Source organism: Saccopteryx bilineata, chromosome 5, assembly GCF_036850765.1.
Source record: "Saccopteryx bilineata isolate mSacBil1 chromosome 5, mSacBil1_pri_phased_curated, whole genome shotgun sequence".
Lineage (NCBI taxonomy): Eukaryota > Metazoa > Chordata > Mammalia > Chiroptera > Emballonuridae > Saccopteryx > Saccopteryx bilineata.
This window is the reverse complement of record NC_089494.1, coordinates 225,317,665-225,344,402: the sequence shown is the minus strand read 5'-3', so window position 1 is coordinate 225,344,402 and position 26,738 is coordinate 225,317,665. Positions and strand designations below refer to the sequence as shown.

General features: G+C 40.0%; 1 protein-coding gene across 2 annotated transcripts in view; it reads left to right on the top strand.

Moving 5' to 3' along the window:
- Positions 1-25,968, top strand: part of REST (RE1 silencing transcription factor) — a 30,139-nt gene extending 4,171 nt beyond the window's left edge. For both annotated transcript variants that reach the window (XM_066278704.1, XM_066278703.1), the window contains exons 3-4: positions 6,484-6,567; positions 20,367-25,968. In XM_066278704.1, coding sequence (XP_066134801.1) covers positions 6,484-6,567; positions 20,367-22,312 — 2,030 coding nt within the window. In that variant the 3' untranslated portion in view covers positions 22,313-25,968. The remainder of the gene's footprint in view (positions 1-6,483; positions 6,568-20,366) is intronic.
- Positions 25,969-26,738: the final 770 nt, after the last annotated feature.

The window sequence follows — 26,738 nt, the reverse complement described above, 5'->3', positions numbered from 1 at the left end:
CACATGGGGGGGAAATGCAATTATTTTTCAGACAAAAAATTATGTTCAGCATATTTGAACTCATACAGGTAAGAGAATCTTCCTGATTTATATGTGTGCACTATCAAAAAAAGAAAATGGGGCTCTTGCCAAGTTAGCTCAGTGGTAGTGCCTGGACCCAGCGGATGGATATCCCAGGTTCGATTCCAGGTTGAAACACACAAGAGAAGTGACTGTCTTCTCCCCTCACCCCCCCTTCTCTCTCTCTCTCTCTCTCTCTCTATCTCTATCTCTATCTCTATCTCTATCTCTATCTCTATCTCTCTATCTCTCTATCTCTCCTGCAGCCATGGTTCAACCACACTGGCCCCAGGCACTGAGGATGGCTAGGTAGAGCCTCCCCCTCAGGTGCTAAAAATAGTTCCTTTTTAGCATCAGCCCCATACCATGCTGATCAGGGTACATGCAGTCTATTTCCCCTCCTCTCACTTAAAAAAAAGGGGGGAACAATCATAAAATATGAACAATTTCAAATATCTCAACAGTAATAAAATGCTACATTATACCAACATGCACCTATCACTTATATCCAACAGTTATGAATATTTTGCAAATCATTTTTTAAAATAATAGCTTTATTGAGATAACACTCTTCTGCCACACAATTCATCCATTTAAAGTTACAATTCAGTAGTTTTAATATATTCACAGTGCTGGAGAACATTATGCTAAGTGAAATAAGCCAGTCAGAGAAAAGAAATTACTATATGATTTCACTATATGTGGACTCTAATGTGTACACATAAAAGTCATGCTCTTTATCATATTTTGTAAGTTACTATCTGAAAGTTCTATTTTATTATATATTATTTTATTTTATTATTATGGCCAATAATATCAAGTTAGGCCATAAATAGGAGCAATCTATTCTATTATAAAGAATTTAAAAGTAAAAAAAAAAAGAATTTAAAAGTTAATTATCCTTTATTGATTCTTTTTGTTAATCTATAATACATAATGGTATTTGGGATTAGTTTTAAGATCTTGTAGGTGAGGTTTGTCTACAAGTTGTTGTTTAACTTAAACTGTTAAGTGATTAATGAGGTAGGATTCCTAAGGAACTTGTTTCCTATGCTATGTATTTTTGTAATGTTTGAACAACCTTAGTTTTGAAATAAAATGGAGATAGAAATCTAGAACTGTAGTATAGGGTCACAACTGAAAAGGGGTATCGGATGCTATTTGTTTCAGGTTCCTTTTGCAGGAGTTTTCATTCTGTAAGACTGAACCCCATAGGTAAAGTGAAACACGGTGGGGAGGTAAATGGATTGCGTTGCTTTGCTTTAAGTGATACACTAAACTCACAGGTGAAATTCCATTAAATGAAAGACATCTGCAGCAAGATTTCTAAGCCCCAGCAGATGGCTTCTGTATTTCAGGTTTTAAAATCTAGTCAGTAAAAGAATTTCTAGTCCCTTTGGAATATGTTGTGACCTGTGAATGACTGTCTTCATGCATGCAAGTCAACATATAGAATATTATGCCTGGCCTGTTAGTGGTCAAGTGGATAGAGTGTTGACCTGGAACGCTGAGGTCACCAGTTAGAGGCCCTGAGATTGCCTTGTCAAGGCCCATACAGCAAGCAATGAACAACTAAAGTGAAGCAGCTGTGGCTTGATACTTCACACTGCCCATCCCCCTCTTTCCTCTCTTGGTAAAATCAGTGAATAAAATCTTTTTATTTTTTAGAGAGACAGACAGACAGACAGGAAGGGAGAGAGATGAGAAGCATCAACTTGTGGTTGCTGTACTTCAGTTGTTCTCAGTTGTTCACTTATTGCTTTCTCGTGTGTGCCTTGACATGAGGGAGGCTGGGGGCTAGCGACCTTGAGCTTCAAGTCAACAACTATGGGATCCTGTCTATGATCCCACACCCAAGCCAATGACCTCAGGTTTCAAACCTGGGTCCTCAGTGTCCCAGGTCAATGCACTATGCACTGAGCCACTGCCTGGTCAGGCATGATTTTTATTTTAAAGATTTTATCTATTGATTATTACAGAGAGAAATGGGGGGAGAGAAGCAAGAGGGGGCAGTGGAGAAGCAGATGGGTACTTGTGTTCCCTGACTAGGAATCAAACCTGTGACATTCACATTCTGGGCCAAGGCTCTACAACTGAGACAAATGACCAGGGCTGAAATTTGTGATTTTTTTTTTTTTTTGTATTTCTCTGAAGTTGGAAACGGGAAAGCAGTCAGACAGACTCCTGCATGTGCCTGACCGGGATCCACCCGGCACGCCCACCAGGGGGCGATGCTCTGCCCCTCTGGGGCGTCGCTCTGCCGAAATCAGAGCCATTCCAGCACCTGAGGCAGAGGCCACAGAGCCATCCTCAGCGCCCGGGCCAACTTTGCTCCAATGGAGCCTTGGCTGTGGGAGGGGAAGAGAGAGACAGAGAGGAAGGAGAGGGGGAGGGGTGGAGAAGCAGATGGGCGCCTCTCCTGTGTGCCCTGGCCGGGAATCGAACCCGGGACTCCTGCACGCCAGGCTGACGCTCTGCCACTAGCCAACCGGCCAGGGCCAAATTTGTGATTTTTTAAAAACCAATTTGGTAGTCTATAAATCGAAGGATAATTTGATTATGTAAATTCTGAGTATCTGTGGTATTAAATGCATGCTTCTAAAATGTGTATTTATGGAAAAAATAAATTTAGTGCTGAAGAGTAGAGATAAATGATGGCAGAATCACTTATTTCTCATTTCTCATTAGGTAGTCTTAATTTTCAGTCACTTAATGGGTTTCTTTTTTTACTGAGTGATTAATGTTAGGTCCTTCCTTACATGCTAATCTTCAGAACAATCCACTGATAAAAAAATAGGGGGTATACTAGACATTAGGCTTTGTTTACATACTGAGAGGAAAACTACAGGTTTGAAAGCCTGAAGTGCTGTGCCCAAGGTCACATACAACACTGACTCAAACTTCCTAGTCTCTTTTTATTTATTGATTTAAAGAATATTTTCATTTCTTTTTTTTTAGAGACAGGAAGAGGGAGAAATATCAATTTGTTGTTCCCTTATTTATGCATTCATTGATTGGTTCTAACCCACTGAGATACCTGGCCAGAGCCCTAATCTTTTTATATGTAATTATAGTGGGTGCTGAGGATTGTTTTCATTTGAGTCTTTAATCAAAAGATTTTTAATTTTGTGGTTCAGGTATTTAACCTGTTCCCAAATTCTACTTTAAAAGATCATACTATTGCTTGTATGTGTGACTGAAAAAATCAGTTTTGTAGACTGTGCCTATAGAATAGAATTACACAAATAGGACCAATCTGTTCTGTTATAAAGAATTTTAAAGTAGCCTGACCAGGCAGTGGCGCAGTGGATAGAGCGTCGGGACTGGGATGCGGAAGGACCCAGGTTCGAGACCCCGAGGTCGCCAGCTTGAGCGTGGGCTCATCTGGCTTGAGCAAAAAGCTCACCAGCTTGGACCCAAGGTCGTTGGCTCCAGCAAGGAGTTACTCGGTCTGCTGAAGGCCCCCGGTCAAGGCACATGTGAGAGGGCAGTCAATGAACAACTAAAGTGTTGCAATGCAACGAAAAACTAATGATTGATGCTTCTCATCTCTCCGTTCCTGTCTGTCTGTCCCTGTCTATCCCTCTCTCTGACTCTCTCTCTCTCTCTGTCCCTGGGGAAAAAGGAAAAAAAAAAGAATTTTTTTTTTTTCATTTTTCTGAAGCTGGAAACAGGGAGAGACAGTCTGACAGACTCCCGCATGCGCCCGACCGGGATCCACCCGGCACGCCCACCAGGGGCACGCTCTGCCCACCAGGGGGCGATGCTCTGCCCATCTTGGGCGTCGCCATGTTGCAACCAGAGCCACTCTAGCGCCTGGGGCAGAGGCCACAGAGCCATCCCCAGCGCCCGGGCCATCTTTGCTCCAATGGAGCCTTGGCTGCGGGAGGGGAAGAGAGAGAGAGGAAAGCGCGGCGGAGGGGTGGAGAAGCAAATGGGAGCTTCTCCTGTGTGCCCTGGCCGGGAATCGAACCCGGGTCCTCCGCACGCTAGGCCGACGCTCTACCGCTGAGCCAACCGGCCAGGGCAAAAAAAAAGAATTTTAAAGTAAAAAAAAAATTTTAATCTAATTATCCCTTATTGATTCCTAATGTTAATCTATAATAATAATTTTTATTTTATTAACTTTTTAAAGTAACAGCTTAATTGAGCTACAATTTACATGGCATACAATTCACTGTGGGTTGGCCTGTTAGGGACATTGCATGTACAGATAGGGAATCATACAGTATGCGGTCCTGTGTGACTTAGCATAGTGTTTGCAAGGTTCGTTCGTACTGTATGTGCAGTAGTTATTTTCCTTTAATTGCCATTTAATGTCTTGTGTGGATACACATTTTGTTTATCCATTCTTCAGTTACTGGGTGTTGGGATTGTTTCCACTTTTTTGGCTATTCTAAATAATGCTGCTATGAAGATTTGTTTTACAAGTTTCTGTGTGGACAGAAGTTTTTAAAACTTCATTTGAGTATAAATCTTATGAGTGGAATTGCTGGGCTGAATGGGTAACTATGTTTAATCATTTGAGGAACAACTAACTTGTTTCATAAAGTGGCTGCATTATTTTACAATCCCAGCAATGTATAAGGGTTCCAATTTTCCATACCAATACTTGTTAATATCTGCCATTTTGATTATCACCAATTCTACACAAGGGCTGTAGAATTCAGAAATGAAGTTTTCATCTTATTATTATTTTTTTTTACAGAGACAGAGTCAGAGAGAGGGATAGATAGGGACAAACAGGAACGGAGAGAGATGAGAAGCATCAACCATTAGTTTTTCGTTGCAACACCTTAGTTGTTCATTGATTGCTTTCTCATATGTGCCTTGACCGTGGGCCTTCAGCAGACTGAGTAAGCCCTTGCTCGAGCCAGTGACCTTGGGTCCAAGCTGGTGAGCTTTTGCTCAAACCAGATGAGCCCACGCTCAAGCTGGTGACCTCGGGGTCTCAAACCTGTGTCCTCCGCATCCCAGTCCGACTCTATCCACTGTGCCACCGCCTGGTCAGGCATCTTCATCTTATTTTGATTTGCATTTCCCTCATGGCTGATGATATTGTGCATATCTTCTCGTGCTTATTGGCCATTTGTGGATCTTCTGTAAAGAACTATTTTTTTTTTAAATTTATTTATTCTTTTTTTTTTTAGAGAAGAGAGGGAGACAGAGAGAGAGAGAGAGAGAGAGAGAGAGGAGAGACACAGAGAGAGAAGGGGGGGAGGAGCTGGAAGCATCAACTCCCATATGTGCCTTGACCAGGCAAGCCCAGGGTTTCAAACCGGCGGCCTCAGCATTTCCAGGTCGATGCTTTATCCACTGCGCCACCACAGGTCAGGCTAAAGAACTATTTTTAACACTGTTAAAACTCTTAAAAATTCTTTTAGGTAAAAGGAGTCATTTAATGCTATGAGGAATTTACAGCTAATCCATAGCTAACAGTTAATTACAGCTGAGCAGTTACTAGGGACACATGTCTTCCGCACATTCTTTTTTTAAAATTCTTTTTCCTTATCTCATTTTATTAGACAATGTGTTGCTGTATCTTACTATGTAGATATACAATAACATATTTATTGAGGGCTTTATATGTGCCAGGCACAGTGGTAAGTATTTTTGCATGTATTATCTTAAATTCTCACAATTCTAAGAATTGAAGGTACTGTTACTTTTCTAGATGTAGAAACTTGCTCAAGGTCATAATTATCTTGTGGCCAAAGACTAAATGAAACAAATTTTCAAGATTTTAAAAAAACCTGTTTTGTGGTTTACTACACATGCTCAAAAACAGAAGACACATTTCCTGCCTTTTGAGTCTTAAATTCTTTAGCACTCACTAAATTACTTGCCTCTCATTGCAATTGCTCTGCCCCTATGGCTTTATGAATAAAATTTGTTTTAACACTGACTTATTTCATAACGGCTATAGCTACCACTTGAAAATTTTAGCTTGAGGCAACAAAATCCCCACTCAAAACCATTCTTGCTTTAATCTAACAGTTTCAAATAATAGATTTATCATGTACAAGGATTAAAAAAGTTACCCAAGCCATAGCATCAGACAATTTGGGTAGATTTTTTTAAAAGATAATTCTAATTAAAAAGAAAAAGTATGCTCCTTGATGCCTTATCAAAATAATTTTTAATTCTTAATATTTAATGTAATAACATGCAGTATTTTTGTGATAATTAAAAGGGCTATAGAATTCAGAAAACCAATGATATTGTCAGCAAAGTTGAAATGATATAATTATGTAAATTATGAATGAAATAATTTATATTTCTAATACTTTTACATAAATTAAATATATGCCAGGAATGGGAAAAATGTTTTTGTTAAAAAATACCAAGTACTGATTATTGTATATAATGTTAGTGAGACTTTTATGTGCTTATCATATTCAAACACTAATCATATTTTTACAGGAGAGCGCCCATATAAATGTGAACTTTGCTCTTACTCAAGTTCTCAGAAGACCCATCTAACTAGACATATGCGTACTCATTCAGGTTGGTAAGAAATGGGAACTTTTCTATCTTTTCTATCAATTTTAGTAAACTACCATTATAACTGTTATTATAAGGAAGTTCTAGACCTGGAACTGGACATTATTTATTATTATATTTTAATATAATTTAGAAATTAGAATTAAAAACCAGTGTTTTGTTAGCATGGAGCTATATTTACATGGTGATTCTTAATGAGTATAGGTGGAACTCCTGTGAATTTTTTTTTTCCCTTCATTTTTCCGAAGCTGGAAACGGGGAGGCAGTCAGACAGACTCCCGCATGCACCCAACCAGGATCCACCCGGCATGCCCACCAGGGGGCGATGCTTTGCCCCTCTGGGGCGTAGCTCTGTTGTGTCCAGAGCCACTCCAGCATCTGAGGCAGAGGCCACAGAGCCATCCCCAGCGCCCGGGACATCTTTGCTCCAATGGAGCCTCGCTGCGGGAGGGGAAGAGAGAGACAGAGAGGAAGGAGAGGGGGAGGGGTGGAGAAGCAAATGGGCGCCTCTCCTGTGTGCCCTGGCCGGGAATTGAACCCGGGACTCCTGCACGCCAGGCCGACGCTCTACCACTGAGCCAACCAGCTAGGGCCGCTCCTGTGAATTTAAAAATGTATGTGTACTTTTCTGGGAGGAGGGCCCCTAATTTTCATTAGCTCTTCAACAAGTTCTATGATACTAATAAAAGTTGAACTGATATCATAGACCAAGGCTGGTTAATTCTTTTTGAACAACTCCTGCTTTCTCATATTCCTTTCTCAACACAGCGTGATACCAGGTTGCATAGTGTGGTTGCTAGGCTCCAGGGATTCCTTTTTAGCTCCTCAGGTTTTGAAATTTGGACTTGTTCTCTTTTGAAGGTTTATAGGGCTTCTCTGAGGACTGATTTACAAAAACCAAACTTTAAAGAATTATATGTAATCTGAGATACTAATTTAATAGCCTATAATAGATGAAATGCAGGACTATAACAAGTGGGAGATTTATCTGCTTCAGTGAAAGAATCAGGACCACCAGGCAGAATTGGTCCCCATTATCAAGGGTGGCCAAGTTAAAAAGTAAATATTAGAGGTGGTATTTTTTGTGAGAGAGATAGAAGGGGAGAGAGATGAGAAACATCAATTTGTAGTTGTAGCACTCGAGTTATTCATTGATTGCTTTTTCATACATGCCTTTATGGGGTGGGGTGGGGTGGGACTATCTAACTGAGCCAGTGACCCCTTGGTCAGACCAGAGACCATGGGGTTATATCTATAGATGATCCCACGCCCAAACCGGTGACCTTAGGGTTTCAAATCTGGGTCTTCAGTGTCCCAGGTCAACGCTCTATCCACTGCACCACCACCTGGTCAGGCTAGAGGTTGTCTTGAATGGAGAATTATTTAATTTTGCCCATGATTAACCTTTGGTGAACTGCCATGTCTGATTAGAACACTCTCTTCTGGATTTAGAATATATATGTATCCCTGTAGGTATGCTAAATAACATCTTGCTATTCACAAAAGTTTAGGTAGACCCATCTTAAGTTAAAAGTTACCTTAAATCTGTGTGTTCGATTGAGTAGCTACTAGCCACATGTGGTTATTGAGCTTGTGAAATTTGATTGCTTGGAATTGAGATACATAAAATGCTGAAGAAACACTATGAAGAAAATGTGATCTATTTTTAAAATATTGATTATATGTTGATATAATATTGGATCTATTGGTTAAAAAATAGTTCATTTTTACCTGTTTTCTACCTTTGTAATGGGACTACTAGAAAAATTTTAATGTGTTGCTTGCATTTCATTGCTATTGAATATAGCTGTCTTAAGTCAGTGATGAGTGAAACATGATTATAGTACAGATTCTGATTTGAGTAGTTGTGAAGGGATTACATAGTATGCTTGTGTTAGTGTGACTTTGAGTGTACCTCTAAATCTCTAAGGCTTAACCAGAACCTGCTTGTGATACTTTTTGGGTTTTCCTGGTTTTATTTTCTGGGGATAACTTGGATGCTATCCCAGGCTTTGTTGAGGATAGGCATATATTCTGTTCATAGCTATGCTCTAGCACTTACAAAAAACACTTAAGAGTTAACATGAGTTAACCCAGTTTTGTCTTCATAACTGTCCTATGATGTATAAGTTCTATCCCTGTTTTACAAATGGGAAAACTAAGGCATTGAAGAAATATGGCCATTTTTCTTTAGAATGCCCTCTTTTTGCATTTGTCTTACTTGCTTGCTCATGGTGTCATTTAGTTTTTCCTGTCCCTGCACCTGTGTTACAGGTACACCGAAAATTAAATCTAAGTGGTTGATACTTAATTTTTTGATGTTTCATTTACAGGGTTGACCCTTATTAGTATTGTTTGGTCACTGGATTAGAATGACAAAGTACATGTATTTTCTTCATTGAATTTATAGTACTTTTGTTACTATATAAGTTTTTATTATGTTTCACACTAGTCAGTACTCTTGTCTGAACAATTTAGATTGTATTAACTTGTCCTTTGGGTTTTCTTTGCTATGTTTTATTTATATTTAATTAATTAATTAATTTTTTTTTTTGCAGAGAGAGTAGGGGTGGAGTGAGAAGTATCAACTCATAGTTGCTTCACTTTAGTTGTTTGTTGCTTGCTTGTTGCTTGTTGTATGGCAAGACCAGAGTTTTGAACTGGTGACCTGAGCATTCTAGGTTGATGCTCTGCCACCCCAGGCTTTGTTTGATTTTAGAGAGAGAGAGAGAGAAGCATTCTGTTGGTGTTCCACTTAGTTGTGCATTCATTGGTTGCTTCCCTTATGTTCCCTGACCATGGGTCTAACCTGCAACTTTAGTATCATATTTCAAGACAGCTAGCCAACCGAGCTAACCAGCTGGAGCCAATTTTATTTGGTATGTGTTAAAGATGATTTTTAGTAGTTGCTGTTTAATGGTACAGCAGGTCTTTTAAGAGTCTGTTAATAAGTAATAGTTACTACTTATTTATTTTTGTGACATATAGGGAGAGGGACAGATAGGGACAGACAGACAGGAAGGGAGAGAGATGAGAAGCATCAATTCTTTGTTGTGGCACCTTAGTTGTTCATTGATTGTTTTCTCATCTGTGCCTTGACCCATTGTTTTCTCATCTGTGCCTTGACCCCGGGGGCCACAGCAGACAGAGCCCTTGTTCAAGCCAGCAACCTTGGGCTCAAGCTGGTGAGACTTGCTCAAACCAGATGAACCTGTGTTCAAGCTGGTGACCTCAGGGTTTCGAACTTGGGTTCTCCGCGTTGCAGTCTGATGCTCTATCCACTGCGCCACCACCTGATCAGGCAGTAGCTACTATTTATTATATGCATGTTGGGTGCTGAAAAATTAGGATCTGTTATCTCCAAATTTAGTACTCCTAAAATACTTAATTCCAGTTTGTAGATTAAAGACACAGGCTTAAAGAAGATAAATGCTTTGTGTAAGGTTAATTGTCATCCTCCCAGATTAGAAGAGCTAGGGTTTGGCTTCAGACTCCCCCACCCTCCTGTTTTTAGTTATCAACAGTGTTAATTCTCTGAGGAGAGAATGACTGAAGAAGCTACTGTATAATCAAATTGGAACCAGAATGTATTGAGAGAGCAGAGCCATTGTCTTTTATTGGATGCCAACAGTTTGAGTCGCAAACAGGAAACAAACATTTTTAGTCTGCTTTGTGTATGAGTGTGGTGAATTATTTTCAACAGATACTATATTTTTATTTTTTTAGATTTTATTTATTTATTAGAGAGAGGAGACAGAGAGAGAGAGAGAGAGAGAGAGAAAGAGAAAGAGAAAGAGAAGGGGGGAGCAGGAAGCATAAACTCGGATATGTGCCTTGACCAGGCAAGCCCAGGGTTTCGAACCGGCGACCTCAGCGTTCTAGGTCTATGCTTTTACGCACTGTGCCACTGCAGGTCAGGCCAGATACTATATTTTAATACTTGTAATAGATGTTGATAACATTTGGAATAAAGTAAAGCTAAATTCTGTCAAAGTGAGTGGGTAGTGTTTCTGATTGAGTTGTATGTAGTACATATTAAGTGCCTTCTCTATGGAATGGAGTCCGATCTTTACAGGTCATCTTGGGCATTTTGTTTCCTTGTTCAAGTGAATGTATTATACAGAAGAGACATGTATGCTCAGTATTGTTTTGAGAAGAGATAGGCTTTGTTGAGTTGGTACATTTTAGTTAAACTGACAGAGATTGGTTGGTAAGAAAAAACCACCTCGGGATTTACTTGGAGCACCGCTGTCCATAGGGTAGAACTTCAGGCCAGATAGGGAAGGGACCCAGAATGTTAGTTTGGTGAAAAAGAAAATTGAATATTGGTGAAAATACACACTAACCTAATATGGTGGTATTCTCTATTTTATTAGTGTTTCTACGTAATGTTCTAGAGAATTCTCACCAGATTGGCCCTAGAAACACAGATTTATCTCAGCTCTCCCTTTCCTACTTCAGTGGAGATGCTTCCATTTTATCCCAGTTGAACAGTTCTCGTCCTGTTAACATAAGAGTTCATTTTTAATAGTTTCTGAGTGTAATGGATGTTGTTTTCTTTTTCTTTTCAGCGAGAGAGATAGAGACAGAGAGAGGGAAAGATAGGGACAGACAGGAAAGGAGAGATGAGAAGCATCAACTCATAGTTGCAGCACCTTAGCATGTCTATGACCCCCATGCTCAGGTGGATGAGCCCGTACTTAAGTCAGCAGCCTTGGGGCTTGAACCTGGGTCCTCAGCATCCCAGTCTGACACTCTATTCACTGCGCTACTGCCTGGTCTGGCAAATGTAATGGATTTTTGTCAAAGGGAATTATCAATAGAAATTTACTGCCTGACCTCTAGTGGTAAAATGGATAAAGTGTTTACCAGGAGGGAATGCTGAGGTCGCTGGTTTTAAACCCCAGGCTTGCTCCATCAAGGCACAAGTTCCGCAAGAAACAACTATGAGTTGATGCTTCCCATTTCCCATGCTCTTTCTCTCTCTCCTCACTGTAAAATCAATAAATAAAAATCCTTAAAAAGGAAAACTTACCAATTATCACCTCTTTTTTTTTTTACAGAGACAGAGTTAGAGAGAGGGATAGACAGGGACAGACAGACAGAAATGGAGAGACGAGAAGCATCAATTATTAGTTTATCGTTGCGACACCTTAGTTGTTCATTGATTGCTTTCTCATATGTGCCTTGACCATGGGCCTTCAGCAGACTGAGTAACCCCTTGCTAGAGCCAGGGGCCTTAGGTCCAAGCTGGCGAGCTCTTGCTCAAACCAAATGAGCCCGTGCTCAATCTGGCGACCTTGGGGTCTTGAACCTGGGTCCTCAGCATCCTAGTCCAACGCTCTATCCACTGCACCACCGCATGGTCAGGCTTATCACCTCTTTTTATTACTCTTTTTAAGATAGAAAATAATTTTATTCAGAAATAAGTTTTTTTTTTTGTATTTTTCTGAAGCTGGAAACGGGGAGAGACAGTCTGACAGACTCCCGCATACGTCTGACCGGGATCCACCCGGCACGCCCACCAGGGGCGATGCTCTGCCCACCAGGGGGTCGCTCTGCCGCGACCAGAGCCACTCTAGCACCTGGGGCAGAGGCCAAGGAGCCATCCCCAGCGCCCAGGCCATCTTTGCTCCAATGGAGCCTTGGCTGCGGGAGGGGAAGAGAGAGACAGAGAGGAAGGGGGGGGGTAGAGAAGCAAATGGGCGCTTCTCCTATGTGCCCTGGCCGGGAATCGAACCCGGGTCCCCCACACGCCAGGCCGACGCTCTACCGCCGAGCCAACCGGCCAGGGCCAAGTTTGTTTGTTTTTTACTGGATATTTGATTATTATTACAGAAGCATTATTTTAATAGCTGGGCTTATTTGAAAGATGTGATGGTTTGAGACTTTAAGTGAATTCAAGAATTACTTATTTCGTTGTTTTTTTTTTTTAATTTTTCAATTATAGCTGACGTACAATATTATATTAGTTTTAGGTGCGCACCCGTGATTAGACATTGTATAACTTACTAAGTGATCATCTCATAGCTATCTGACACCATACATAGTTATTTAGAATATTATTGACTGTATCCCCTATGCTGTATTTTATATCCCCATGATATTCCGTAACATACAATTTGTACTTCCTTTTTCTTTTATTTTTGATTTTTTTTAAGGGGGGGAGAGAGAGGGAGAGAAAGAGAGAAATGCCAGCTTATTTATGCATTCATTGGTTAGTTGGGGTTTTTTTGTTTTTTGTTTTTTACAGAGACAGAGAGAGAGTATCAGAGAGAGGGATAAATAGGGACAGACAGACAGGAACGGAGAGAGAGATGAGAAGCATCAATCATCAGTTTTTTTCTGTGACACCTTAGTTGTTCATTGATTGCTTCTTCATATGTGCCTTGACCGTGGGGCCACAGCTGACCGAGTAACCCCTTGTTCGAGCCAGCGACCTTGGGCTTAAGCTGGTGAGCTTTTTTGCTCAAACCAGATGAGCCCGCGCTCAAGCTGGCAACCTCAGGGTCTCGAACCTGGGTCCTCTGCATCCCAGTCCGATGCTCTATCCACTGTGCCACCGCCTGGTCAGGCCCTTTTTCTTTTATTTTTAAGAGAAAGAGAAATTGGGGGCAGGGGTAGTGAGAAGCATCAACTTGTAGTAGTTGCTACTTGTATGCGCCATGACCAAGCAAGCCCGGGCTTTCAAACTAGCGACCTTAGCATTCCAGATTGAAGCTTTACCCACTGTACCACCATAGGTAGGCCAATCTGTACTTCTTAATGCCTTCACTTTTTTTTGCCTATCCCTCCAACCCTTCTATCTAGGAACCATCCAAATGTTCTCTGTATTTATGAGTCTATTTCTGTTCTGCTTGTTTATTTTGTTTTTTAAATTTTATTTATTGATTTGAGAGAGAGGAAGGGAGATAGAGAAACAGAAACATTCATTTGTTTCTGTATGTGTCCTGACCAGGGAACGAACTGGCAACCTTTGAGTACCAGAATGACACTTTAACCAACCAAACTATCTGGCCAGGGCTATTTTGATTATTAGATTTAGTTTATCAATTTGATAGGTAATATATTTATTGCCATTTTATTGTTCAATTACTTAAAAACATATTTTTGCTAGACAGGAAGGGAGAGAAATGAGAAGCATCAACTTGTAGTTGTAGCACCTTAGTTGTTCATTGATTACTTTCTCATCCGTGCCTTGACTTGACCAGGGGGCTACAGCAGAGCCAGTGACCCCTTGCTCAAGCCAGTGACCAAGGGGTCATGTCTGTGAACCCATGCTCAAGCTGGTGATGGTCAGGATTTTAAACCCAAGTTCTCAGCGTCCCAGGTCGACCCTCTCTCCACCGTGCCACCGCGTGGTCAGGCTGTTGTTCATTTTTTTATCTTTTTCTTTTCTTCTTCTTCTTTTTTTTTTTGTATTTTTCTGAAGCTGGAAATGGGGAGAGACAGTCAGACAGACTCCCGCATGCGCCCGACTGGGATCTACCCGGCACGCCCACCAGGGGGCGACGCTCTGCCCCTCCGGGGCATTGCTCTGTTGCGACCAGAGCCACTCTAGCGCCTGGGGCAGAGGCCAAGGAGCCATCCCCAGCGCCCGGGCCATCTTTGCTCCAATGGAGCCTTGCTGCGGGAGGGGAAGAGAGAGACAGAGAGGAAGGAGAGGGAGAGGGGTAGAGAGGCAGATGGGCGCCTCTCCTGTGTGCCCTGGCCGGGAATCGAACCCGGGACCTCTGCACACCAGGCCGACGCTCTACCGCTGAGCCAACTGGCCAGGGCCTCTTTTCTTCTTAAGACACTTTTAATATTTTGTGTAATATTGGTTTGGTGGTGATGAACTCCTTCAGCTTTTACTAGTCTGGGAAACTCTTTATATGTCCTTTGATATATGTTTCAATTCTAAATGATAGTGTTGCTGAGTAGAGTAATTTTGGTAGTAGGTCCTTTTTTTTTTTTTGATAGAAGGACAGACAGGAAGGGAGAAAGATGAGAATCATCAACTTGTTGGGGTACTTTTAGTTGTCCATTGATTGCTTTCTCATGTGCCTTGACCAGATGGTTCCAGTTGAGCCAGTGACTATGGGATCATATCTATGATACCATGCTCTAGCCGGCAACTCCGTGCTCAAGCCAGCAACCTCAGGGTTTTGAACCTGGGTCCTCAAGATCCCAGGTTGATGCTCTGTTCACCATGCCACTGCTTGGTCAGGCTCTGAATGGTTCTTTTTTTATGGTTTCTGTATTTTTTATGCTGTTGAAGTTCTAAGTTCCTTGACCATCCTTATAACCATTATTTTGAACTCTGTATCTTTGCTTGTTTCCATGTCATTTAGTTATTTTTCTGGAAAATTCTTTTATTCTTTCATTTGGGACATTTTCCTTTGTCTCTGCATTTTAGCTGCTTCCCTATGTTTGTTTCTATGTATAAGGTAGAGCTGCTACATCTCCTGAACTTGGTAGAGTGGCCTTGGGTAGTATGTGTACTGAACTGTTACAGTTAAGCCTTGATTGTTGTTGGCATCACTGAGAGGTATTGATCAGCTGTGAGGACCAGCTGTGATGACTACAGTGGAGCTGCTATGCAGGAGTTAACCCTACAGAACAGGACTCACTTCAGTGAGGACTGGTGCTCACCAAGTCCACTTGTGGAGGTGGTAGGGTTGTAATTTGACGTAGTCTGAAGCTATCCACCAAGTACACTGGCTCTGGGGCCTTCTAGGACATGAGTCAGCCATTGACTGTGCCCTGCTTGGGGGAGCCATCTGGCATGAGCTACAAAGGAATCTGCACATGGCTGCTACTTGTGCTGGGCTTTGAGGTGCCCAGAAGAGGTAAAGCTGCAAACCACGGCAGGTGCCACTAGTGCTGGGGTCACTTAGCAAGAGATATACAGTACACAGAGGCCGACATATGCAGTACAGAGACTGGGTGCTGCTTGTTTGAGAGATTTTAGAAAAGTCCAGAAGCATGAGGAAAGAGAGGCCAGCTGTATGGGAAAGTCATTGGAAACTGGCTTGGACGGTGCGTAAGTTGGGTAGGGTCTTAGGAAATCACCAGGGCTGGGCAAACAGTGTGAGCCAGTTTGATGGAGACTCAGATATGCTGTCTGCCTCTCTTGTGAGGGGAGGGCTCATGAAAGGGACAGTGGTCTTGCCCTGACATGGTATCTCACTTGGTTAGAGCGTCATCCCCAGTACACTAGGGTTGTGAGTTCAGTCCTTGCTCAGGGCACATATAAGGATCAACCAATGAATGTATAAATAAATGGAACAAATTGATGTTTCTCTCTCCCTTCCTCTGTCTCCGAAAATCAATAAATTTTAAAAAGGGCTGACGTGGCATCTGTCAGCACTTTTGTTTGGGAGATAACTCCCCCTCCCCCCAGCTTTTGCCTTGATGTCAGACGATTCATTTCCTCCCCATATGTCCCTGGTTTCTTTGAAGATGCTGCCCCAGTACTGGAGCTTGGAAGGAGGGGATCTGAGTAAGTCCTTTAAGACGGTGGTCCCCAAACTTTTTTGCGCCACAGACCGGTTTAATGTCAGAAAATATTTTCACGGACCAGCCTTTAGGGTGGGACGGATAAATGTATCATGTGGCCGAGACAAGCGTCAAGAGTGAGTCTTAGATGGATGTAGCAGAGGGAATCTGGTCATTTTTTAAAAATAAAACATTGTTCAGACTTAAATATAAATAAAACGGAAATAATGTAAGTTATTTATTCTTTCTCTGCAGACCTGTACCAGTCCGCGGTTCGGGGGTTGGGGACCACTGCTTTAAGAGGAGCTGCCTGGACCTCCAGCAGCCCTCTGTCTCACTCAGTCACAATCCCTGCTAATTTTTTATTTTATTTTATTTTATTTTATTTTATTTTATTTTATTTTTTTATTTTTCTGAAATTGGAAACGGGGAGAGACAGTCAGACAGACTCCCGCATGCGCCCGACCAGGATCCACTCGGCGTGCCCACCAGGGGGCGATGCTCTGCCCATCTGGGGCGTCGCTCTGTTGCAACCAGAGCCATTCTAGTGCCTGAGGCAGAGGCCATAGAGCCATCCTCAGCACTTGGGCCAACTTTGCTCCAATGGAGCCTTGGCTGAGGGAGGGGAAGAGAGGGACAGAGAGGAAGGAGAGGGGGAGGGGTGGAGAAGCAGATGGGCACTTCTCCTGTGTGCCCTGACCGGGAATCAGACCCAGGACTCCTGCACGCCAGGCCGACACTCTACCACTGAGCCAACCAGCCAGGGCAATCTCTGCTAATTTTTAATGCCAGAAGTATAGGGACTTCTCTTATTGACACGGGAACCCTGGGCTGGGAGGTCTGGTGTGGGGTTGGGATGGAACCCTTTGCTCCTAAGGGGGGATCTCCACAGCCAAGATATCTCTTCTGAATTTTATCTGCTACACATGGTGTGGGACAAGCTGTTCCACATTTCCATCTCTCCTAACAGTCTCAATGTAGCTGCCTTTTAAAATCTCTAGTTTTAGGACTTTCATTTAGTCAAACTTCAGGGAATTTCTGATAGGTAGTTGGAATTTAGATGTGGTTGTGGGAGGATGTGAGAACCACATTTACCTATGCTACCATTTTGACCAGAAGTCTAGAATAATTTTTTAAAGAGTATTTTATTGAGGTTTAGTTTACACATGCATGAGGTTTAGTTTACAATGCACACATCTTAAATATATATCTTAGTGATCTTATGTATGGTATCACCTATTTGATTACCACCTGATGACGATGTGGAACATTTCTACCACCCACAGAAAACTTGCCTCATTACCCTTTCCAGTCAGTATTCCCAGAGTCTTCTCCAACCACTCCTCGTGACTTCTTTCAGAAAGAACATTCTTCTATAAAATGCTTTTGAGATTCATCCCATGTTGTGTGGTTAGGACTTTGTTTTTATTGCTGAGTAATAATCAGTTGTATGCCCCTATCACTCTTTAATTAGAATTTTTTTTTTTTTTTTTTGGCTATTCTTTCTGTATTCTTGATAAGAACATGTAAAGCTTGTAAAAAAAAATGCCCCTTTTGAATTTGGTATATACCTATAAATTAATTTGGGAAGAATGAAATAGATATATCCCACATTAGGATAAAAAACCTAGCTAGCCTGATCAGTGGTGGCATAGTGGATAGAGCGTCAACTTGGGACACTGAGGTCCCAGGTTCAAAACTACGGGGTTGCTGGCTTGAGCCCAAGGTCACTGGCTGGGCTGGAGCCACCAGATTAAGGCACGTACAAGAAATCAATGAACAACTAAGGTGCCACAACTATGACTTGATGCTTCTCATCTCTCTCCCTTCCTGTCTGTCTCTCTCTTGCTCACTAAAATAAAATAATAAGAATAAACTGTTTTGTATACTCATAACTGTAACCCTGCCTTTGCCCCACTCTATATTACTAAAATTGGAAAAGGGAGTTAAAAACCATTGGTACAGGGCAAAAGGATTTACATTAAGCTAGGGACTAAAAAGCTATAGAATGAGATGAATACATATTCTAATCAAAGCAGGATTTTATGGCAATAGGAGGAAAATTGGTGTGTGTGGGGGGGATGAGTGGTACAAGTAAATTATTCTGCCATCAAATTTTAAAGATTCCTGCATCTTCCCATTGATTGATGCTTGCTATGTAAATACCCTCATTCACTAGTGTTTTTTAAGTGGCGCTGTTTTCATTTTAATTCTTTTATTAGCACAAATATTTTTATAAGAAGATAAGCTCCATTCATCAAATGTTTGTTTACTCAGAGTTTTTGTGGAAAGGCAGGATAAACTAAATACATGACTTACCTTTCATATAACCCATACTAAAAATTCACCAATTTGTTCCAAAGTGCTGGATTACAGGTAATACATATTGACTGCTTGGCTTTCTGCCCATGATAAGTGTTTAATATGGATTAGATTATTTATAGCTCACATGTTTTACATATAGCCTGACTATTGGTGGTGCAGTGGCTAGAACGTCAACCTGGAATGCTGAGGTCCTGGTTCAAACCCTGGAGGTTGCCAGCTTGAGCATAGGATGAGCAACATGATCTCTAGGTCGCTGGTTTGAGCAAGGGGTCACTGGCTTGGCTGGAGGCCCTCCCTCCACCCCCCAGTCAAGGCACGGATAAGGAGCAATGATCAACTAAAAAGTGGCACAACTATGAGTTGATGCTCCTGATCTCTCTCCTCCTCTCTCAGTTTCCCTTCCTGTTTGTCTCTCTTTCACTCTCTACAAAGGAAACAATGAAAAAAGAAAAAAAGAATATTTTACTTACAGACTTGCACAGTCCTGGCGCCAGTGGCGCAGAGGATGGAGCACTGAGGGGGCCGACTCAAGCCCTGGTCAGGGCACTCAGAAGGAATCAGTGGGTGCACAACTAAATGGAATGAGTTGATGCTTTCTCTCTCTTTCTCTCCCCCTTCTTCTGCAACACTCTCTTCTCTCTCTCTTTATCTCTCTCAAAAATAATTGTATACCTGAATCCTATATTATTTATTAACCAATGTCACCCCAATAAATTCAGTACAATTTTTTAAAAAGAATATTTTACAGATAAGGAAATTGAGCATTAGAGAGTTTTCAGTACCTTACTCAAAATCTCACAGTAAGTTGCAGAGTTCCATATTTGGTCACTCAGCTATTAACTCCAGAATGGTTCTTAGCTATGCATTATGTCAGCCTGTCTTTGCCTGTTCTGTGTCTATGTATGTTAAACAAGTGCTTATCTCCATTGAGATGATTCACTGGAGAGAGGACAAGATACAGGGCCAAGTACTATGAAGTAATGTAGCATGTTGTAGAAACCACTGTTTATAAATTAGTGAACTAACATAGAAAGGAGTTGTCCACTTAGCTACATATCCAGTCTGACATACTTGGATAAGTATTTGTTTTTGTGATTCTTTCATTATTAGACATTTTCTAATCATATAAAGTTTACCATGTACATGGTTTTACTTAATATCTAAGCAGCTTTGTTTTAGGAAAAAATTAGGGTTTGATATAAATTTGAGAATGTTTTAGAGATGAATTTTCATAAATGTCAATTTCCATTTTTCTACTATGCATTCCATTGGACCAGTGGGGTATGGATACCATTTGGTAATATTTACTCTAGAGTGTGATCTAGATAGGTATGTATTCAGGTAGAATGTGTTACTCTATGCTTTTAATTTGGGGGTGGGGGTTCTGGTTCTGTATGTATCTGTGATGATGACTTTGCTTATTTTACATACCATATCTATTTGTATGCCCCTTCTCATTTACCTAGGGTGGTTTTTTTGCCCATTTTAAAAAGGAGAGTGTTGGGGGAAATTATGGAAAGATTTCTGACTAGGCTATATATTTATAAGACATACTTTTTTAAGTCTCAAGATTTATCTTTAAAATGTATGAATTTTATATTCCACTCCATTATACATTTGTTTTAACTAAACATACAAAATTTTAAATTATTTTCTTTGAGAGACCTTGCCCCAGAATTTAAATCCAGAGGTCAACTTTGCTGGTATTTGTTGTATACTAACAAAGCTACTTTTTAACAGTCTTTGAAAGCCTTAGCTTGATGAACATTTTAGATAATGATGGCTAAAATTGTGAGACAAATATTTCTTCATTTGGTTGAGAATCAATATCAAGGACTAGAGAAAAGATATACAAATAAATATGGTCAATGTAAAGTGCATGAAACAGTATTTTCAATAGTTTTGGTGTTTTTGTTTACATAATCCAATTTCTTATATTTTCAATAAAGTCTTGTATTTTTTAATATATGCCTTTAATGTCCCTTGCTTACTTTCAGGTGAGAAGCCATTTAAATGTGATCAATGCAGTTATGTGGCCTCTAATCAACATGAAGTAACTCGCCATGCAAGACAGGTTCACAACGGGCCTAAACCGCTTAACTGCCCGCACTGTGACTACAAAACAGCAGATAGAAGTAACTTCAAAAAGCATGTAGAGCTACATGTTAATCCACGGCAGTTCAATTGTCCTGTATGTGACTATGCAGCTTCCAAGAAGTGTAATCTGCAGTATCATTTCAAGTCTAAGCATCCAACTTGTCCTAATAAAACGATGGACGTTTCAAAAGTGAAACTAAAGAAAACCAAAAAGCGAGAAGCTGACTTGCCTGATAATAGTAATACCAATGAAAAAACAGAAACAGAGCAGACAAAAGTAAAGGGTGATGTGGCTGGGAAGAAACATGAGAAGTCTGTAAAAGTGGAGAAAAAAGATAATGCTTCAAAGGAGAAAAGGCCTTGTAGTAATGCTTCAATGCATGTGACTACCAGAACTCGCAAATCAGCCATGGAAACGAAAAAGATGGATGTGCATACCGGAAACAGTTCAGAAAAAACCTGTAAAACTAAGAAAGGCAAAAGGAAGATGGAAGCTGAAGCCCATTCTTTACAAGATCCTGTTAATAATGAGGAACCTGTGACAAAAAAGAAAAAGAAGACAGAAAGCAAATCCAAAAATAGTCAGGAAGTGCCAAAGGGTGAGAACAAAGTAGAGAATAAAAAGCAAAATACTTGCGTGAAAAAAAGTACAAAGAAGAAAACTCTGAAAAATAAATCAAGTAGAAATGGTGGTAAGGCTGCTCAGAAGGAGGCTGTTGAGAGGGGGCCTGCTCAGACAGAGCCATCGCCGCCCGTGGGGCCGCCTCAGAGGGGGCCTGCTCAGACAGAGCCGCCCCCGCCCGTGGGGCCACCTCAGAGGGGGCCTGCTCAGACAGAGCCTCCGCCTCCGCCACCTCCGCCGCCCGCAGAGCCCGCTGTGATGGAGGTTGTTCAGAAACAGCCTGTTCAGGTGGAGGAACCGCCGCCTCTTACGGAGCCTCCTCCCATCGACCCTCCTCCTCTTATGGAGGAGCCTCCAGTTCCCAAAAGGTCTCCTCGGAAAGATAATAAAAAGGAAAAGTCGAACACGCAGAGTGAAATGGCACGAAAGGAGCAAGTCCTGATTGAAGTTGGCTTAGTGCCTGTTAAAGACAGTCAGCTTCTAAGGGAAACCACAGGTGCACAGGATTTCTTACCAGCATCATCACCACCGTTGCCAAAGGAAAACTTGAAAGAAGAGGAGCCGAAAGACCAAAAATTACTCACCGAATGCGAAGGAAACGAAGAAGCCCCTCTTCAAAAAGTAGAAGCAGAAGAGGCAGATAAGAGTTTATCTGGTTTTCCTGCTGTTACTAAGGAATCTGCCAATATTTCATCCTCTGAACAAAACTTGACTGTGCCAGAGGGTGAAACTTTAGATGGTAAACACCAGGCTGACTCCAGGCTTTGTGAAATGGATGTGGATACTAGTGAGAACAAAACAGAGAATTCCCCTGGAAAAGAGTCAGCAGTTGAAGAACCAGTTTCACCACTGCTTCCCTTACCAACAGAAAAAGGAGAAGCAGTGTCCAAAACTGCTGTGGCATCACCTCCTGTCACCATGGCAGTAAATGAGTCTCAGGAAATGGATGAAGATGAAGGCATCCATAGTCATGATGGAAGTGACCTAAGTGACAACATGTCAGAGGGTAGTGATGATTCTGGATTAAATGGGGCCCGGCCAGCTCCACAAGAAACTAGTAGGAAAAATGGAAAAGAAGCCGTGGCAGGCAAGGTGGCTGAGGGAGATTTTGTTTGTATCTTCTGTGATCGTTCTTTTAGAAAGGAAAAGGATTACAGCAAACACCTCAATCGCCATTTAGTTAATGTATACTTCCTTGAAAAAGCAGCTAAAGGGCAGGAGTAATTAAACTTTGGAAGAGGTTTCAATTCTTAGTTTGTATGATCTATTACATTTTATATTCATTCATACTAGTAGATGACCTTTTATTTTTAAAATTGCTTTAATTAGTGTCCAGTGTTGATTTTAAGTGGCACTCTTTTTTTCTTTAGAACTCTGTATACCTGTTGTATAAATTTTAGCAAATCCAAGGGAGTTAGTGTACTAAACCAGCAGACATCTAAATCTGTCAGCTTATGCATTTAATTGAAACTAGAAGACCACAGTAGTATTACAGTATTCTGTTGCTTTGTCTAGCTATAACTTGTCCATTCCCCGCCCCATGTCTGTCTTCGTGTTTCATTTTAGTTTATTTTAGTTTCTCGTTTAGCTCCACAAAAATTGGCATACTTAAATAGCAAATTACTTGAAGAATTTGCCTGCTTTATATAAAGTTTAGCACTTTAAAAATTTTTTTTAAAGACGAGAAGAGACATTTAAATTGAAGAAACATTCTTTCAAACAGTGAACGCTGTATCAGTCCAGGTATTTACTCCTGAGTTTTGATCAATATTTCTTATTTGTGTATAATTGTCATAAAAACAATAATTTTGGTGTTTTTGATTTTTTTTTTGGTGCTTTAATGGCTTAAGATGTTGCACATTGTGTTTTTTTTAACCTATGCAGTTAAATTTTTCCTAGAAATAGCATTTGTGTTGAACAGTAACACTTTATACATATATATGCATGTTTATTTTGTCCTCTTTGGAGGGATGCTTTTTTTAGTCTTGTTTGCAAAGAGGCAGTTTTTCTTTTGCTGCAGTTGTCTTTTTTGCAGAATATTAGTGTGTGCAAGTTTGTGAGCAAATGAAACATGCAGGTTCAATTCTCTGATTTTGATTTTCACATCTTTTATCTATGCCAGGTCTGTTTTTCATATAAGTTATTTATTTTAAATGGATGTAGTGAATTTATAGCTCTCAGTTTGAACTTTACAATAAATGAACCAATAGGCTCTGTATTGAATGGCTTTTTCTCAAATACCAACCTTCAGTAAGATTCATTGGCCTGTTTTAGTACAACTACTTCTTCAATGTACAGTGTTAAGTCATATCTCTGAGGAAAACATTTTTTTGTAGATGGTTGGTGTCCATATGGCTATTCAGCTGAGTTAAGAACTGTCAGTGACATTTGGAAATTGCAAACCTGGAATTAGGAGGCATAACACCTTCAAATTATGCATACTATTAGTTGTGAAATTCCAAAGCTATAGCAATTATACAGAAAACCTAGGATGACAAAGGTAGTATGAGTTGCTGGTAGACCAACTTCTACTTCCTATGAATACTATGTAAAAAGGCTGGTGAACCTTAATTCCAGTCCAGATTTTACAAATCACTCCTTCTCAGGGATCTCCACAAACTAGTGGGTTTCCTGGCTGTCCCTGTGACAGCCTCTTTCTATAGGTGAGGCCTCAATAAATTGCAACTATCCTGGTATTCCTATGGGGATAATTTGTATGAAAAAGAGTGTGTGCTCCCAAACTTTTTGGGTAGGTTTCTTTGGCCAGTAGCCAAAGAATATGAAAGAATCCAACATAGGATTTTCCTTGCTGATAGTAGTTATTCATTGCAGTAAAATAAAGTATGATCCCAAAAGGGAATGTTTGAACAATTCTGATCTTCCATTTTCTATTCTCAAATAACCACTTTATATTTCACTTTTTTTATCTGGTGATCTCTTTGGGATGCAGGTTTCAGAGTCTTGACAGCGCAACATGAAAATGATTAAGAAACGTGTTGATGAAGTGTGGGTGGAAACTTATTTTAAAAAATCTGAGAGTGAAATTTGAGTTAAAAGACATTTGAACTTTGAATTGACTGGGAGGCCAAAGATTCAAAGAAGATGATTCTCTCGAGACCGAGGAGCAAGTTGTGTGTTAGCGGTGTGTGTTTTGTGTGTATGAATGGAAATTTGTAAATGATGTTGAATTCTAGGTGAATTCTCAGCTCCGACAATCATTGTCAACAGAAGATCAAGCTGCAAATATTTATGTTTTAAAACTTAAATTATAAAGCTAGTTAATTTTTTCTAACAACCATTTTTGATGTTCATGGGTACATTTTATGTAAGTTACCTTTTACATTATGAATGAAAAGATTCATATTAAATACAGATTCAAGATTAGGAATCAGTTTGGGGGAGAGGTTTTGTGGATTCTTTCATATTGTAAAAGAAAACATTGACTTCTGGGGAATTGGGCTAATTTTCTTATCTAATTTTAAAGATTAAAACGCTTAAAACAAAAATATGAAGGGAATTTAAACCCTTTATTGTTAAATTGATCTGTGAAAACATTGTTACTGGAAATTAAATAGTACTTGAGGCCTTTCTACCAGAAAACAAGGACTTGATTGTCAGGCCTATATTAGGTTCTGAACCTTAATGCCATGTGTTTGTACTTACTAAAAATTGTTTCAGTGAAAAGCAAATTAGTAATATGAACTTCTGGTCTAGCTGGGAGTTCTTCCATTTGGAAAATGTGATATTTGCATGGAACTGTTTGAATCTTTTTGTTTTCTCAGTTTCCCCTCCACTGGATAGAATTGAAGCTAGAATTTTCCCTTTTGATAAAAGAAAAGTGAACATGTTATTTGTAAATTGATGTTTAGTAACTAGAGATAAACTTGAAATACTAGAATACATTATAAGCTTAATCGTAGGTAGTCTTATGAAAATATATCTCTTAACTGTCTTTTGAATCTATTGTTTTCAAGATATTTTAAGTTATATTTTTTCCTCTTTTCAGAGCTGCTTTGGGCCTTTTTTTTTTTTTAATTGAACTGTAATTCACAAAGGGCAACATTTTTTGAAAGGCTTCTTATGACTATGACTGGATGTTTTCTCTAGTCTTCCAAGAAGGGCCATTTTATTTTTTAGTCAGTTCTCAAGTTCTGTGGTCTTTAACTTTGGGGACTATTTTGCATTTGAGTGCTAATACATATTTAAACCCAAGTAGACCTCATCACATGTCACCCTTTGAATGTTGACAATGGAAGGACTACCTTGCCTGTATTATAAATATGAGTTCTGGACTGAAAAGCTGGGGAAAAAATGTAATTTCCTTTTTTCCAAATTCAGAAAAATAGTGTATGGAGCTTCCTTGTTGACCTCAGCAGATAAACTTAGCTGATAAGTGTTTATTTGGATTCAGGAAATTTCCTGAATCTTGGTTTGTGTAGATTTGCAATCTACATGCAATATTAACTAAATCAAACAGCTTTTACCTTTCCACAGGTGTATATAGGCTCTCCCCACACTTTTCAGCATCCATTAGTTATTGAACTTTGTAAACTGGCATTGAAACATTGCAACACTGTTTTGTTGCACCAATTATATAAACTTTTACAGTGCAATACGTGTTATTTTTCAGAGACAAACCAAAGCTTAATTTCTCAAGGTTCTTGCTGCCTGCTTTAGCAGCATTTGATGGAGGATCTTTTATATACATTTGTAATAGATGAAAAATAAACCAGATTGCAATTTTTTTTAATGCTTAAACAATGTACCAAGTTTTGGTCCAAATCATGTAAAATAAGTTAAGCTTAAATTGCATTTTATTAACCAATATGAGTGTATTTCTGTAAGCATAGTTATGTTGAAATAAAGTTTTAAAAAGCGTATTATGCCTTTGTTTATTATTGGTACATCAGGCGTCAAGGAAGCCAAATTTATTTTCCTAGAATTGCAAATATTTTAATAATTTTCTAAATTATTTTCTCCAGGTAACCCATAGTAGATAAAAAGGTAATGGTAATTTCTGTTGCTCAGGGTCACAGTCCAGTGAGTATTAGTCCAAAGTGTATCTCTGTTTTCTGCTTTCTGGGAGGTGATGGTGGGCAGAGGAGAAACAAGGAGAGGATAACTCTCAGAAGGTTTTACGTAGTAATTCTTCCTAACTGCAGCCCCCCTGAGCAGTTCTAATACATATGTTCCTTCTCACTGGCAGTCCTGGTGTTAGTAAATTTTGATTCATAAATAGAAAAGAGGCATTGAAGGGAAGATAAGTTGAGTTACATAGAGTGTTCGCTGAAGACCATGGCATTCTCAGGAATTTTACTGCATTATGGAACTGTGGGAAGAAAATAACTTGAGAAAGTGATAAACCGTTTGTTAGTAAGGTTTTCTGTTAATTGAAAACACAATTGAGCTTGTTTTTGTTGAATGAAAAAGAATTTCGGGCTATGCAAAGCTTCAAAAGCAACTAGATTTGCATTCTGTCCTAAAGCAGTGAGAGACCTAATATATCCTTAGACTTAAAAAGAGTGGACATTTCATATTTGAATTGATGAGTTATTCACCCTCTTCCCTCTCCTGTCAATTTTTTTATAAACAACAAAGCAAAATTAATTACTAAGCCTTTATTTTCAAATTTTTTAACCTGACCAGGCAG